At 35.8% G+C, this 15210-nt stretch overlaps 1 protein-coding gene across 7 annotated transcripts in view; it reads left to right on the forward strand.

Moving 5' to 3' along the window:
* The first annotated feature begins 776 nt into the window (after nt 1-776).
* Nucleotides 777-15210, forward strand: part of GRIA4 (glutamate ionotropic receptor AMPA type subunit 4) — a 372806-nt gene continuing 358372 nt past the window's right edge. For 3 of the 7 annotated variants that reach the window (XM_015115585.3, XM_015115581.3, XM_015115588.3), the window contains exons 1-3: nt 777-1132; nt 1611-1784; nt 2971-3129. In XM_015115585.3, coding sequence (XP_014971071.1) covers nt 1697-1784; nt 2971-3129 — 247 coding nt within the window. In that variant the 5' untranslated portion in view covers nt 777-1132; nt 1611-1696. Of the gene's footprint in view, nt 1133-1398; nt 1785-2970; nt 3130-15210 lie in introns of those variants that run through there. The other 4 variants (XM_077964931.1, XM_015115583.3, XM_077964933.1 and 1 more) reach the window with 2 other exon arrangements.

Below are 15210 nucleotides of genomic sequence, written 5' to 3' on the forward strand. Positions count from 1 at the left end.
GAAAGGAGAATCTTAAAGGTGACTCTGGAGAGGAAGCGAGACTGTAACCCCAAAACTTTCTAGGATAATTCATTTTCACTTCTACCCAGTCAAAACAACTATTGACATCATCAATGAAGTGCTTAAGTCTACCTGGAGGTGGCGTGGAGCACAGTGAGCATTCCAGAGTCCCAGACAAGAGGAGATGTGCACGAAAAACACTATCTTCCTGTCAGACACCTGTGTCCACCGCCCCAAGCACTGCCCTTCTGGTCCTTCATCAGCCTTTGGCTGTGTCCCTCCTGCTGCTGCCATGGACCACAGCACAGAAAGAAAGGGTCCTCCGGAATGGGTGACTGGGTAGAAAGCAATCGGATCTTTAATCACTTTTCCTACTTTATACTTCACACAGTTCTTATTCCTATTTCTGCTTCATGCCTTTCAAACAGAATGTTAGAGGCCTCTTTCAATTTTCATTTCTCAGTCTTTCCCCCATCCCGTTCAGTACCCTAAACTTTGTCAGTTATTTAAAATAACCTTTTACCCCCTCCTCCCCTTCCCAGGATATTTCAACTTCTCTGGCTCTCTTTCCCATCTTTACCTCCTCCAATTCTTTTCTCCTGGTCCTGGCCTCTTAAACCCGCCCGAGGCTGCCCTTTGCTTGTCTTTTCTCCTCCCATCCCTCGCTGAACCCTTTCACCTCATCCATTCCCTTGTCAAGCTCTCCAGATTCCCGGGCTGTTTGCTGGTGAGAAATCTTTGCTGCAGCGAGGACCGGAGTCCCCCGCGCGCAGCCCAGTGGCAGAAGAGGGCTAGGCTGAGAGGGAAGCCAGGACTGTAGGAGAGGGAGGCAGCCCGTCCTCCTCGCGAACCTGCAAGGATGCGGCAGGGGCCCGGGGGCATGGGGAGGTACTAATCCCCCGGAGCCCCCGATTGGGGCTTGCAGACCTGGCCCGTGGGCCAATTTTCTGCCTAGCGCAGCCGGGAAGCAGAGGTGCCAGGAAAACCAAGAGAGGGGCGCTGGGGGTGCCCATCCCCAGAGTCGGTCCCTCTGCGAACAGAGGAAGAAAAGAGGAGGGAGTCAGCGAGTGGTGAGAAGGGAAAACCTGTCTCCTGACTGGCTCCGGAGTGTCGGGGAGACTGGGGCGCTCCGGTGAGCACCCAGGGGGTGAAGCCAGCCGAGTGGTGGGCGAGGGGCGTGCGGAGGGAGTGCGCGCTCGGGGAGGGGACGCCGGGAGGGCAGCGTTGCTCCGGGCTGGTGCAGGCTTGGGGGGATGTCGGCTGGTGCGAGCTGGGGACCGCGTGCGGCGGCCGCGGCGCCCGCGGCGCCAGTGTTTGTGTGTATGTGAGAAAGCAAGGGGCGAGCGCGAGTGCGAGTGAGGCAAAGATAGAGCGCATGTCTCATCCCTGCGAGCAGCCACTAGACGCTCCACCACCATCTTTTGCATGTGCAACATTTGCAGCCGGACAGAAAACCTCTCCCAGGGCTATGGAGACTGCGGGAAAAATCTAGCGGCTCGCGATGGATTGCTAAGGGGAAATAGTCATAATCTGAAACCACCGAAACCTCTTTCCTTTTTTTCTTTCTTTCTTTTTTTTTTTTTTTTTTTTTTGGTTGATTTTAATTTTAGCGCCATCGTCTTCAATGCTTCTCTGAACAGCCTTTAGGAAGAGTGCGAGAGAAAGAGAGCGCGCGCCAGGGAGAGGAGAAAAGAAGATGAGGATTATTTGCAGACAGATTGTCTTGTTATTTTCTGGATTTTGGGGACTCGCCATGGGAGCCTTTCCGAGCAGCGTGCAAATAGGTAAGGTGTGTTCCGATGGGGTGTGCATGTGGCTGGTTGTAGCAGATATCCGAAAGTGAGTTAAATGAGTTGCTGATAAGCAATTCAGGGAAACCTTCAGCAGTTTCCTTCCCCTCTGTTTCCTTCTTTTTCCTTCCTCTCCTTTACAAAAAGACTTCCTTTTTAGTGCGGGTTCCTTTGGAATACACCCAGGGCAGCCCACCCATCCGTTCTCAACCCATAACCCTATTTCCACCTTTGGCTATAGTCGCTTAAGTAGGATTGAAATAAGTTGGGGGAAAGCTTTCGGGGAATTTGGTTGTATTTTGTATGATATTTACTTTCATCTCTTTCTCTAAAGCATAAAGTGATGTCGAGTTTGTTTAAAAAAGAAAAAAAAAATCCACTTCTTCCCATTCCGGACGCCGCAGCTTTCTTGCTATTACAGAAAGGCACTGTTTGGGAAAAAAGACATTTCCACCCGTACTCCCTGCCTTTTCTTGGTACCGGTTAGCAGATTCCAAAGTTAGATCCCTTTCCAGGAAGCTTCTCCCCTTTTATTTTGTTTTCTTCTTGAAGCTTTTGCCCTTATTTCTCTACCTCGACTCTATTTCCAGGGACACCCTCCATCCTTGGCTTTTCTTGCTATTCTCCTCTACTGTCTTTTAATGGGACGCAGCTATTGAATTTCTTCCAGCTAAGCCCAGCCTCAACACTGCATCATTTCTCGTGGATTGTGCACAAAACGGAGTTAATTAGGCTGAGTCCACGAGCTGCAGGAAAATAAAGTTCATTTCTTCTTGCTGATTTCCCTCTTCCCTGTGTGGCACTATATCCCTTCATTTCCGTATTTTAATGTAAATCTCTTTTCTGCTCATCTGCATGCATCTTAGAGAGAGATGCCTTGAGGTGGCTGATGTAGCAGTGTGCTGGGAATCACGGGGAGGGCAAGGGAGAGAAAGGAACATACACTAAATGGTCTCAGAGGTCATTGTGATCATGACACACTGGGACAAGAAAAAGCTGAGCTGCTCTAAACACCACTAAGCATGCACCTTAGGGACAAAGGGCAGTCTCCCTAGATGTGGCAAGTATAGCTCTTTAATTGTATGTGCTTGTGAATGGCAGTAGATTTGACTGTGCTTGGGGTGGGTATAATGTTTACAAGAGGAAACATTGAATGTGCTTTTCCTGCTGTTTTTAATAGGTGGCCTCTTCATCCGAAACACAGATCAGGAATACACTGCTTTTCGATTAGCAATTTTTCTTCATAACACCAGCCCCAATGCGTCGGAAGCTCCTTTTAATTTGGTACCTCATGTGGACAACATTGAGACAGCCAACAGTTTTGCTGTAACAAATGCCTGTAAGTAAAACATAAGTTATGAAAAATGAGAAGAGAATTAAAACCAAACAATAGAGTCCTCTTCCTCTTTGTTATTATTTAATTTTTTTAAGAAAGAATTTCAAGATTCCCACAGTTGCCTGGTTTCAGGACAAATCAGAGTTAAAAACAAGACTTCATCTCAGGGATATTTAGCTGGTTTCTTTTGTTTTCTTTAATTTACTTCTTTTCTTTAATTTCTTTAATTTATTTTTCTTTTCTTTCTTCTCTTCCCTCTCTTTGCTTCTTCCTGACTTTCTCTTTTATTCATTAGCTGTCTGGATCATCCAAGTTAAATTCTCCTTTAACATTTTAGTGTTATTCCTATCATCTGAATGTCAATTTAGTGAAAATTGTGCTCAAGCTAGTTTTTTATTCTGTTGCTTTGGTTTTTCTTATTTGCTTTTCACTTGAGTAAGCATAGGTCTTGCATTTAAAGAAGACACATGCTCTTTTACATTGATGAAGGCCATGGAAGGCTTGCTAATAGTGAGAAAAAGAGGGGAGTGGTGGTGTGGAGGATATATATTTGAGTCGGTTGGTTGACGCTGCAGATGATCTGGTGATGTCACTTGAGGCTGCCCTGCCCTTATATTCTGGGTTGTAAATGCCTCTTACTATCACGTAATGCATATATCCTGTGGATATAACTCCATGAATCCTTACCTCGATGCCAAATCACAGTAGGCTCCCATCCACCTGAATTCACCAACCAACCCAGCTTTATCTACTATCCCACACAATGAAACTAAACGGGTGAGCTCACCTAATGCCATAAGAAAGCAGTTGTACAATTCCTTCTACTCTCACCAGGATAATGTATAATTTAACGTAAAAAAAAAAATACAATCAACTCTGCATATTAGTTTAAAACACATTGAAACATGATCAGTCAATAGCAGTTGTATTGCCTTTTCCTTCTGGAAGGAAGTGCCTGTTTCAAATACCTCCTCACAGTTATATGCTAATTTACCAATGTTCTCAATTAATAAATTCAGGTAATGACTATAGATTTTTTAAGAAGCAGGAATAGTTTCTACATAAAATTTTGCATGTTTTCACAGTTAATAAAATGTTCAAGCTGAATTGTAAAGCCTTTTTATCGTATGAAGCTGGGTACATTTTTATTTAAAATTCTTTCAGTACAAAAAAGTGTACTGAACAAAGAAACTAGTGAAATTGAAAACAATGCTTTTAAATTTGTCTGGAGGACATCTGTTTCATCAACTTAAATTATTTAATTTGTGTGTGTCGGCTGTTAATTCATCTAGCAGATAACATGATTAATTTTTCTTAATTTTTGGTGTCTCTTTAACTGTTAATTCTTTTTAGAACTTAGTTTCATGAGGAGCTTGAAGCATGTGTCACTTTTGCAAAGTGTAGAATTATACTGTTTTTCAGGAAGGCTATAGATTCTATGAGTTGCTACTTAATTTTTAAAAATCTCTTGACATATTTGGTGATAAAATTGATATTGCATTAAAGCAAAAGGGAGTTATTTTTAATCAGAAGTACACATAAATTAGAACTAGGTTTGTGGGTAGTCCTTTTGGTAAAATTCCTCAGTTATTAGTTTTATGTTCTGAGTTTTAAAAGGGATGTCAGCATTCTAAGTAGTTCTAAGGAAAGCATTCTTGTTAATACCTAAATATTATTTGTTTATTTAAGTATTTGTTTCATGTCTCTCCTAAGATTCTGTCAGTACAAATCGTACTACCTTTAAAAGTAATCTATGATCCAAATACATGTGAAAGTACTTTATCAATAGTAATTATTTTAAAATATTATTATTAACTTTTGAAAGATTTCCTTACAAGTTGCAGATATATCTGTTTTATTTTGATTCATTTTTACAAATTAAGATCTTAAATATTCTAAAGTTTGTATTGTGACTTCCAATGTAAACTCTATGAGGCTAATCCTCTTTTCCTCCTTTTTGTTTGTTAACCTCATTTGGGATAATTGTAACTAGTATTACTTTATTTATGTAATAAAAATATATGTGAAACCAAGTGTTACTGGTAAAGGACTTGTAAACACGATAAATATTAGCAAGTTGCATACAGAATTAAAAAGTAGAAAAAATATGAAACGTAGAGTATGCTGTTCTTTAACATATAAGGATTGAGAAAATTGACACGAGTAAACTTTAAGTCTGTTTATTTAGAATCCAAGTATAATGCAGTATTAGTGATCTAATATTTGTTATAATCACATACAATTGATTTTGCGTATGTTTAAAATTTTTTTTGAGAAAACAAATTGAAAATAAGGAGAAAACATTTTCTAGCAGAGAAAAGGAAAGTTAATTTGACAAATGAGTATGCTGAACATCCTTAAGGCAAATCTAAGCAGAATTTGGGAAAAAAATCAATAGTCAGAGTGTGGGTCAGGTGATTGGTGTTTGTTGAATGGACTGACCAAGACCATACAGACTCGTGATTTTCCAATCTAATTAAAGGTAAAACGTAAGCAGTAAACATAAGGCAACCTCATTTATCAAGCTCTATGCCTTTGAGTACAAAAGGGTAAAAATAGGTCTTGAAATTTAATATTCTAGAGAATTTACATGAAACTTACTCCTCACCATGAGATGGACTGGATTTTTAAATTTGTAATGTTAGATTAAATATAAAGACATAATATGTGGCTGGTTAAGTTTATTTTAGTCATGATTTTTCTACAGTGGTTCCTTGTGAAACTGCAGGATCTGGTCTGTCTGTGAATAAGGGCCATTAAACAGTATATGTTTAATTCTTTTGTGGAATGTATACTCAAAAAAAAAAAAGACAAAGAATAAAGCGTGTTGGTTATCTAGGGGACAGCTTATTTAATGCTGGTTCATCTGCCTCAAAACTAAATTAGTGCTCTAAGAATACTATGGTAAGATAAACTATTCTATGTATAGAGTTTACATCCTCATAAGTCTAAACCTGATTAATTTAAACTTATAATTTTGGGTATAAATCCCACATTCCTGAGGAGGGAACAATTTTGGCTTACAGTTTATTCCAATTATTCTATTGTTGGAAAGTCACACTTTGATGAATATTAAGCTAAAATTATGTGAAATACAGATAATACAAAATTATGACCTATTACAATAACAAAAAAAAGTGAGTGTAATAGCCCTTGTAGTCAAATTTCAAGATATAATTACAAGTATACATTTTTGTTGCGATGTATCCAAAATATGAAGTATGACACAATGGACATTTAAAAAATAAATTTAATATAGGCAACCTTCTTTAATTAAAATGTCATACTGTTGCATCACAGGTAAATAACAAAATAGTTACCTTTGCAAACAAAAATGCTAGTTTAATTGGATATGTCCAACACAAAACAATTTGAAATAACTCAAAAGCTGGCTGTTTTCTCATATTTTTCAATAGTTAATGGATAGAAATATTTTCGTTTGGGGGATGATATATGTTCAGTTTGACCGGAAGTAATAATGAAAATACTAAATTAGTCCATCTCCAAATATTGCAAAAGATAAATATATTTTAGTCATTTTGATTATTAGTTTAATTCAGCTACATTGGAAATCCTGTAAAAGAATCAGCCCTTTAAAAAGGCAGTCCCTGTCCAATATAATCCAGAAATATTCAGATTCTGAAATGAGTCATTTAAATCTCAGATGGCAATAGGAAGTACCAATAGAATGGATCAAGTACACATGTATTATCACCTTGATGAAATAAAAATAGAATTTTATAGACTACTTTCAACTTTTTAAATTTTGATAGAAAGGACTAATTGATTAACATTTTTCTTGTTTTAAAGAGTGATATTTTTTACCTTGTTCCCTTTTTCTAGCTGGAATCATTTTATTCAATTGTTTAATAGATAATGGATTGAAAAGGCAAAAATCACAAATAGAATCAATATTATGCCCTAGTAATGATGAAAAAGCTGTTCTTTTTTAAGTTAAATATGAATTCTGTGTGGACGATTTATTTGTGGACTCTTAAGTATCCAAAATGAGCAGTACTTTACAAAGTACTTGTAAAAGTATATGTAAAATAAAGTTGTTTAGTTAATTTAAATACATTGAAGATGTGACACTAAACTTAGTAGGCGCTGCAGGATTTTCCACTTATAAAGTAGGTACTTAATAAAAACTCACTGAATTTAAGTGTACTAAATAACATAACATTTTTTGTTTAATTCAACTATGTTTAAATATTTATGCACGTTTTCTCTTCCAGGATCATGAAGTCCTAAAAGGGCATTCTAAGAGTTTACATTGGACTAATATAATAATCTTAAACATGCTAAAGATAAAATTCAGATGACTTGACCTGCAAAGTTGTTAGTAAAGAAATACCAGAATTAAATAGTATTTGACCTTTGCCTATATTTAGGAAAATGAGTGATGTGACTCAACTGTGATTCTCATTGGCTTTTCTTGTTTTGAATTGGTAGCAAGCTTCTAAGTTGATTTTAAATAATTCTTTAGTTTTATATGTTTTCTCTCTTACCTTAATTTTTCATCCTGAGATTGACAAAGATATGAGTCATATTCTTGCAGTTTTTGTCTTTCTTAAGTGATAGGATGATGCATAATTTGTATATATTTGATGAATTTTAGAGTTGTCATAGGATGAAGCTTTCATAAAGCTGTCAAAAAAATTCCTAATTTTTTTTCAATCTGGAAAGCATTATTTCTCAAGGAGGAAATATTTTACTTCCTGACGTTGGGAAATATATATATATATGGTAAAATCTATGTATAAGATTTTATACCTATAAAATGTATATATAAAATGTATATGTATAAAATCTTATTAGAGTACTGTTATTATTGTTCTGGATTTTAAAATGAAGGATAAATAACAATACACCTTACACTTTATGACAACCCATAGATTTTTTAAAACTATAGATGTGTGTGTGTATATATATTTATATATTTTTCATATATATATATATATATATATGATTTTATTTGACCTCAAGCTAATCTTATAGTGAGACAGTCTAAAAAGAAAGTAATTATGTTCTAGTTAAGGCAGCTTTGGTACAAAGGAGTTACTTTACTTTCCAAAGACTCTCTGGTAATAGACTACAAAGCCAGAGCTTGAACCAATTCTTATACCTACTATCCTAGTACTTTTGCCAGAAGGCCATAAGGGTGTAGAAAAGAAAACATCTATATTGAGCCTGCCTGAATTAAGAAAGAAACAGGAATTGCCATTTATCTTTTCTCTAATTTAATTGCAACATTTTGAAGAAAACAGGGCAACACAGTTCTGGGCAACTTATTCATGAATCACATGACAGTGAATGACAGAGCAAAGGCTGAAGTCATATTATGTAATGAAACCATCCATTCATTCATTAGATGAGATAATGAATTATCCATTTACTCATTAAACATATTTATCAAGAGCAACTTTATTCAAGACATTATGCTAGCAGCTGGCAACACAAAAACTTATAAGAGTAGTTGCTGACCTTAAGGAGCTGATAGTACAGTGGGAAAGACAGACAAGTCAGTGATTACAGTAAAGATTACAGTACAATATGGTAAAGTGCTATGACAGAGAAATATTGCTAGGAGAGGGATGGACAGGGAAACGGGAAGGATAATTACACCAAACTTGGCATGGCATCCTAAGGATGATATTGCATGATCTGGTGTTAAGATCTAGTTGAGTCATTTGAAAAAGAACAAGGAAGGAGAGCATGCCTCGTCAAAGGAGTGGTAAATGAGGAGACACCAAGTTGTGGGAGAGCCAAGCGTCTTTGAGCCATTGAACATGGATTAGTCTGGCAGTAGTATTGAATGTGAGGAGAGGAGGTGTGCTAAGGGGTGGGACTGTTGATCTCAGAGGTTATGTAGCTGTGGTCAGGACACTCTTCTGAATACAAAGAGGGACCCATAAATGATTGGAACACAATTAATGACATTTATAAAGAACAGGCTAGGTTGAAGGGGGAGAATGAATTGGAAGAGGACAAAATGGGACAAAAAAGACCGGTTGACCGAGTCTTAAAGTAATACTATTTAGAATAATGGCTGCTGAGATAAAAGTGGAAGCATGGAGGAAAGAGAAAAGCACACAGATCTAATGCAGAAATTTTGATGGAACTTCATGATTGGTTGGATGTCTGTGTGGGAGGGTGCAGGGGAAGTGTGGTAAAAATAAAAGACGTTTTTCCAGTCTTCTGGCTTGGGCAAATGTTTAGATAGTGAGTAAAGAAGCAACGCACAGAAGGAGCAGATCTGAGTGGGGAGAGTGACTTTACAATGGACTTACTGATTTTGAGGTGTTAAAAATACATCCAAAGGGGGATGTGCAGTAGAGATTTGGACATGTGTGTCTGGAGCTTTTGGGTTCAGTCTGAGCTGAAGACAGATGATCAGTGAGCCTTGGAGACTTGGAAGTGAATGAGATCACCCAAAGAGAGCAGAAGCAGTGCCAAGAGTGCTGAGAATCAAACCCTAGGAAGAACCAATGTTTGAGGGGAAGAGAGAGGAAACAGGTAAAACAAAGAAGGCTGAGGACAAGGGGTCACAGAATTCAGAGGAAAATGAGGCAAGAGTAATTTAATAGAAGCCAAAAGATAGGGAAACTATCAAGTAAACAGTGCTCAACCTTGTTGACAACTGCAGAGTTTAAAGAAAGAATTGCAAAGATAATTGTAATATCTTCAACATAGGTCTTTTCCTTTTCTTTTCAGAATATTCTTTTGTATTTGGCCAGGAAAAAAAAAAAAGCAACCCCATAAAGATTCTAATACTACATACGTTTTTGGATATATTGGCCTAGAATGTTCTTTCACTTAGAGATATGGAGAGATAATCTCCTCTGGAGTTTTGAGCCAGATGAGTTTGAATTGGCAGCCTGATAGTGGGCAAGTTACTTAACACTTCTCAGTCTCGATTTCCTAGTCTATTAACACAGATAAATCACATATATCACATATAAATTTTATGAATATTAGAAAATAATTTGGAAAATGTTCCACATATAGTTAGAAATCAGTTATATCTGTATTTCATTTTCTGTGTCATATGGAAATTGTATATCTGAGCCAATTTTAACATTTCAAGTTATTTATATTTTATATTTATATTTTTTAAAGTCATTTTAAATAGATTTTTTGATATTTCATAGAAAATGTTTTGACTTCTCATTGAATTGTTAATTTTAAATCATGTACACAAGTCTAAAGCCATATTCATTGAAATTATTTTTAAGTCTTAAGAGAGGGTAAATTTATCTAAGATCTTTGGGCCATTCAGAGAGAGGATTGTTTCATTGATAGATTAAAGGAGGTCAATGAATTCTCCTAATTTTATGCAAAATTGTGTGTACTTGTGCACAGTGTGTGTGTGTTTACAGAGACACAATCAAACTTTTGAACAGCTTCTCAATGAGTTCCAGTCACAAAAAAGGCCCAGTACTTCAGCCCTAAAGGAGCCACACATAAATTAGATGAACAAAAGGCTCTTCATTCCCCATCTTCATCATTTTAGAAGCAGAATAGATTTTAGCCTTGAAACCAACCAGGAATTTTTTTTTAATGAAATCCATCTCTACTACCTTCTTCCTTAACATAGAAAATAATCAGTGTGTCTTAGCTGGAAAACCCCTTGGCTTGGTCCTCTGCCTCTCACATTGTCATCTTATAATTTTTATTCATTTTCTTACTACCCAAAGTGTTACATATTCTACATCAGCTCATTCTATTTTTATCACCATTTACTTTTCCCTACCATCACCACTCCTGGAACACTGTGTTCTTGAAGGTCATCAGTGACTTACAAATTAGTAAATCCAATTGTTATTTCTTATGCCTCGTTGTCTCAGAATAGTTTGCAGGATTTGACATTGCTGACAACTCCTTGTTCTTTGAAACTCATTCCTCCTCTTGTAATAATAATAAGTACTATAAAGAGTACTGTGTACCAGATTTTGTGATCTCAGTTCTTACAAAACTCAAAAGTAGGCATTTTATTACTCTCATTTTATAGATGAAGAACCTGAAGATTTGCATAGCTTAGAAAATTTGTCTAAGATGACAAAGTATCCAGGGCATCTGAATTTAAAGTCAGTTTTCTTAGCCAATAGAGGATTTGCCTGCCATTCATACCACAGCATCTTGATCAGTATAGTACTGACAAAATGCCCAACATTCAGTGTGATTGTCGCCGGTTAACTCTTAATTCTGATATCAAGATGTTTTTCTTAAAGTTACCTCTGTCACAACTTTTACTTACTCCAACAAATATGGGCATATTGATTTTTCTATGTGGTTTGTAACGCAGCACAAAAATTTCAGAATCCTAAATGGTAACACCCCCATTACTTTATATTGCCAAATTCATGTCATAAACACAACCAACTGTAAAAACGACTAAATGACTCTTTTAACTGTTATGTAAACAGTGTTGGATGCTTCATTAGTTGGCCAGACTACATATTTTTATAGCAAAATTATTTGATTTCAGGATAACTGCAGATATTCAAAACTATTTTTCAGAATGCTTCACTTAAATATTTACTGAGCTATCAAGTATTTTGTTTCTATTTTTTGGGGGGGTCATATTTTTGGATTTCAAATAAATATGGTGATGAGTGTCCTAAAGAACACCACGCTACCTCCAAATTGCTCAGTTTTAGAGCATCATCGGGTGCCTCTGACTTAAGAAAACTGTTGATATTGTCAATAAAAGTTTAATGCTATGTTAGAAATAAAAGATAACAAATATTTGAGATATATTCCTTCTTTCAATAAGCCACTCTGTTTTTCCAGAAATAGCAAAAATTATACTATAAGCTGTAATCACTATTTGCTTATTTTTGTTGCTGATATGTTTATTGCAAAATGAGCAGACCTTAAATATATTATGCCCTGTGATTTTCCCATTTTTTATATTTTTATCTTAAAACTCACACATACTTGTAAAAATTTCAAATACTTCAGAAATCTTAAAAAGTTAGAATATTCCTTAATCTCAGCACTTGGAGCTAATCGGACTAAACAGTTTGCTACAGATCTTTCCAGACTTTTTTTTCTGTATAGACCTGGAGAAACAGACAGTACTCTAAACATAAGCTTCTAGTATATATCTAGAAATAAAAGTATTTAATAGATAATATTTTATAGCTATATCTTATTAATGGTTGATTTCTGTTAATCATAAAAGGTATTTTTTGATATTTAAAAACTGCTTCATTTTCTTGTACTGCTGCATAACATGCCATGGTATGAATTTTCTATTATTAATGTACTCAATCCCCTCGGGATCAACATTTAGGTCTTTGATATTACATTCAGGTCTTTGATATTACAAACTAAACAACAGGAAAACTTCCTGTACCTGAGTGACTATTCCTGCAAGATCAATTCCTGGAGGTGAAATTGCTATATCAAATAATTTAGATTTATGCTTTTAATAAATATTCTTTTCAAAATTTATTTAAATTTACAACAACCAGTATGTGAGAATAATTTTTTTCTATTACTTGCCAACAGTAATGATTATCAGTTTTTTGAATCTTTGCTTGTCCTGATGGGTGAGGATGATTTCTCATTGCTGCTTTAATTTACACATTTTTGGTTAATTAGGAGGCTTAGACAATTTTCTCTTATTTATCAGATCTGTGTCCTTCTTTCTCTGTTCCTTTCCTTTGCAAATATTTCCTTTTTCAGTTGTGAGAGTGTTTTACATACTATAGAAATTAACCCTTTGTCATATATGTTGCAAATTATTTTTCCACTTTCCCTTTGGCTTCCAGATTCATTTATGATGTCTTTTGCCACACAAACATTTAAATTTTTTATTTAGCCAAATTTGTGACTCATTTTCTTTATGGCTTCAGGGTGTTGTGTTAGCATAAAAAAGGCATTCCTAGCCTTACAACTATAAAAATGTTATTCTGCTTTTTTTTGACATATTTATAATTTTTAATCTTATATTTGTAACACTAACTCTTCTGAAATTTATTTTCTTACGTTAGAAACTGATCATTGTGAGGTTTTTTGGTGCTATTTATTTGCATAAGCTGCTCTTTTAAAAGTACTTTGAACTGCCACATTTGTGCAAAACCGATGCTCTTTTTTGACTGAATTTGAGCTTGGACAGAAATTCTGCTCTTTGTCTTCTGAAGCTGTCCTATTTGTTGTTCTTCACTTGTTTACTCCTTTCTGATAGTCTTGCTCCTTCTATTAATTCCTTCTTTTTTCTTTCTTCTGTCACTCACCACCTGATCAAATCCCCTTGCCTCTCCCTCCAAAATACATTACATTTTCACTTTCTCCATCTCTATTTCACCCTCCATGTTCAAATCAATGGTTCTACTTTAATTTTTTTACTTATATGAATTTATGAGGTAGAAATGCAATTTTGTTATATGTATAGATTGTGTAGTGATGAAGTCAGGGCATTTAGAGTATACATCACCTGAATAACGTGCATTGTACTCATTAAGTAATTTATCACCATCCACCCTTCTCCAACGCCCCCCATTATTCAGAGTCTAAAATGTCTATTAGTCCAAACTCAATTGTCCATGAGTACACATCGCTTAGATCCCGCTTATAAATGAGTGCATGTAATATTTGACTTCCTGTGTCTGACTTGTTTCACTTAAGATAATGACCTCTAGTTCCATCTATGTTGCTGAAAACAACACAATTTCATTCTTTTTTATGGTCAAGTAATATTCCATTGTTTTACATATATATATATATATATATATACACACACCATATTTTCCTTATCCAGTACTCCACTGATGGACACTTAGATTGATTCAATGATGTTGCTGTTGTGAATAGCTCTGTGATAAACATATGAGTGCAGGTATCTTTATAATGATTTATTTTCCTGTGTATAGATACCCAGTAATGGGATTGCTGGATCAAAGGCTAGAACTATTTTTTGTTCTCAAATGAAAAGTTGTTCTCATTTGCATTCCCAATTGGTACTACTTTCATAATTTCATAATTAATCTCCTGCTTCTGCTTTTTACCTTTCTCCATCTACTTAACATATTTGAGCAGGGGGTACCCTTCCGAATTTATAAATCAGAGACTGTTATTTCTGTATCTAAAACCCTCCGATGACTTTTCATTGTTTTAGAATAAAATTCCAACTCATTACCATGGTCCTGCATGAACTGACTCTTGCCTACTTCTTTGTCTTGTTCACCATTCTGGGGTCCACTCTGGTATGCCCTTGTACCTGCCATTCCCTTTTATTGGACTCCTCCAATACAGTTATTTGCCTAACTAGAGTTTTCTGAACCTTTAAGACTCAGGTTAAACATCACCATCTCAGAAAACTTTGCTGGCTAACCTCTGTAGCCTAATTTATCCCACACCAAAACACCAATCACTCTATATCAAATTGCCAATGTAATGATCATCTTTGCTTTTTTTTGTCACAATCTGTAACTATTATTTCCAAATATTTGTTTACCTATTTATCATCTATATTTCTCATTAGAATAAAAACTTTCAGAGCTGTGTCTTACTTTTTAAACACTCTGTCTTCATAACCTCTCACAATGTTTGGTGCAAAATAGGAATCAGTAAATATCTTTGAATACATGAATGAGAAATTGGTGGTGAGTTTTCTCTTCATTCATCTTTGGGGTATCCTTCAAATAGCTAACACTTTTCCTGTGTTATATTAGCGAAAAGTCAAGTGAAGGATATGAAGACAATGGGACAGTAGATCCAAAATAAATATTACATATTTTGTTTATCTTAAGCATTTTTTCTCATTTGTTTCCGTTAAATTCAATTTAACATATGAGCTGAGTATAAGGAAAATATATCCTAGAAGAAAGAAGTTAGGACTGTGCAAACTGACGTACATTGCGCTGGTCAGATTGCACTTTGATAAATTTAAATCTGATAGAAGATAAATTCTAGGTGCATATAACATTTAGTGTCTGCTGACAAAAGAAATTGAAAATGCTTATACAAACCACTCTCAAAGTAGGAGAAAGCCCTTTTGGGAAGCCCAGGTGAACTAGCAAGCACACTCAGGAGAATCCCATCTGTTCAGACATTGGCTGCTTCCTCAGCACTTCT

The sequence above is a fragment of the Macaca mulatta genome, chromosome 14 (assembly GCF_049350105.2).
Source record: "Macaca mulatta isolate MMU2019108-1 chromosome 14, T2T-MMU8v2.0, whole genome shotgun sequence".
NCBI classification, from domain to species: Eukaryota; Metazoa; Chordata; class Mammalia; order Primates; family Cercopithecidae; genus Macaca; species Macaca mulatta.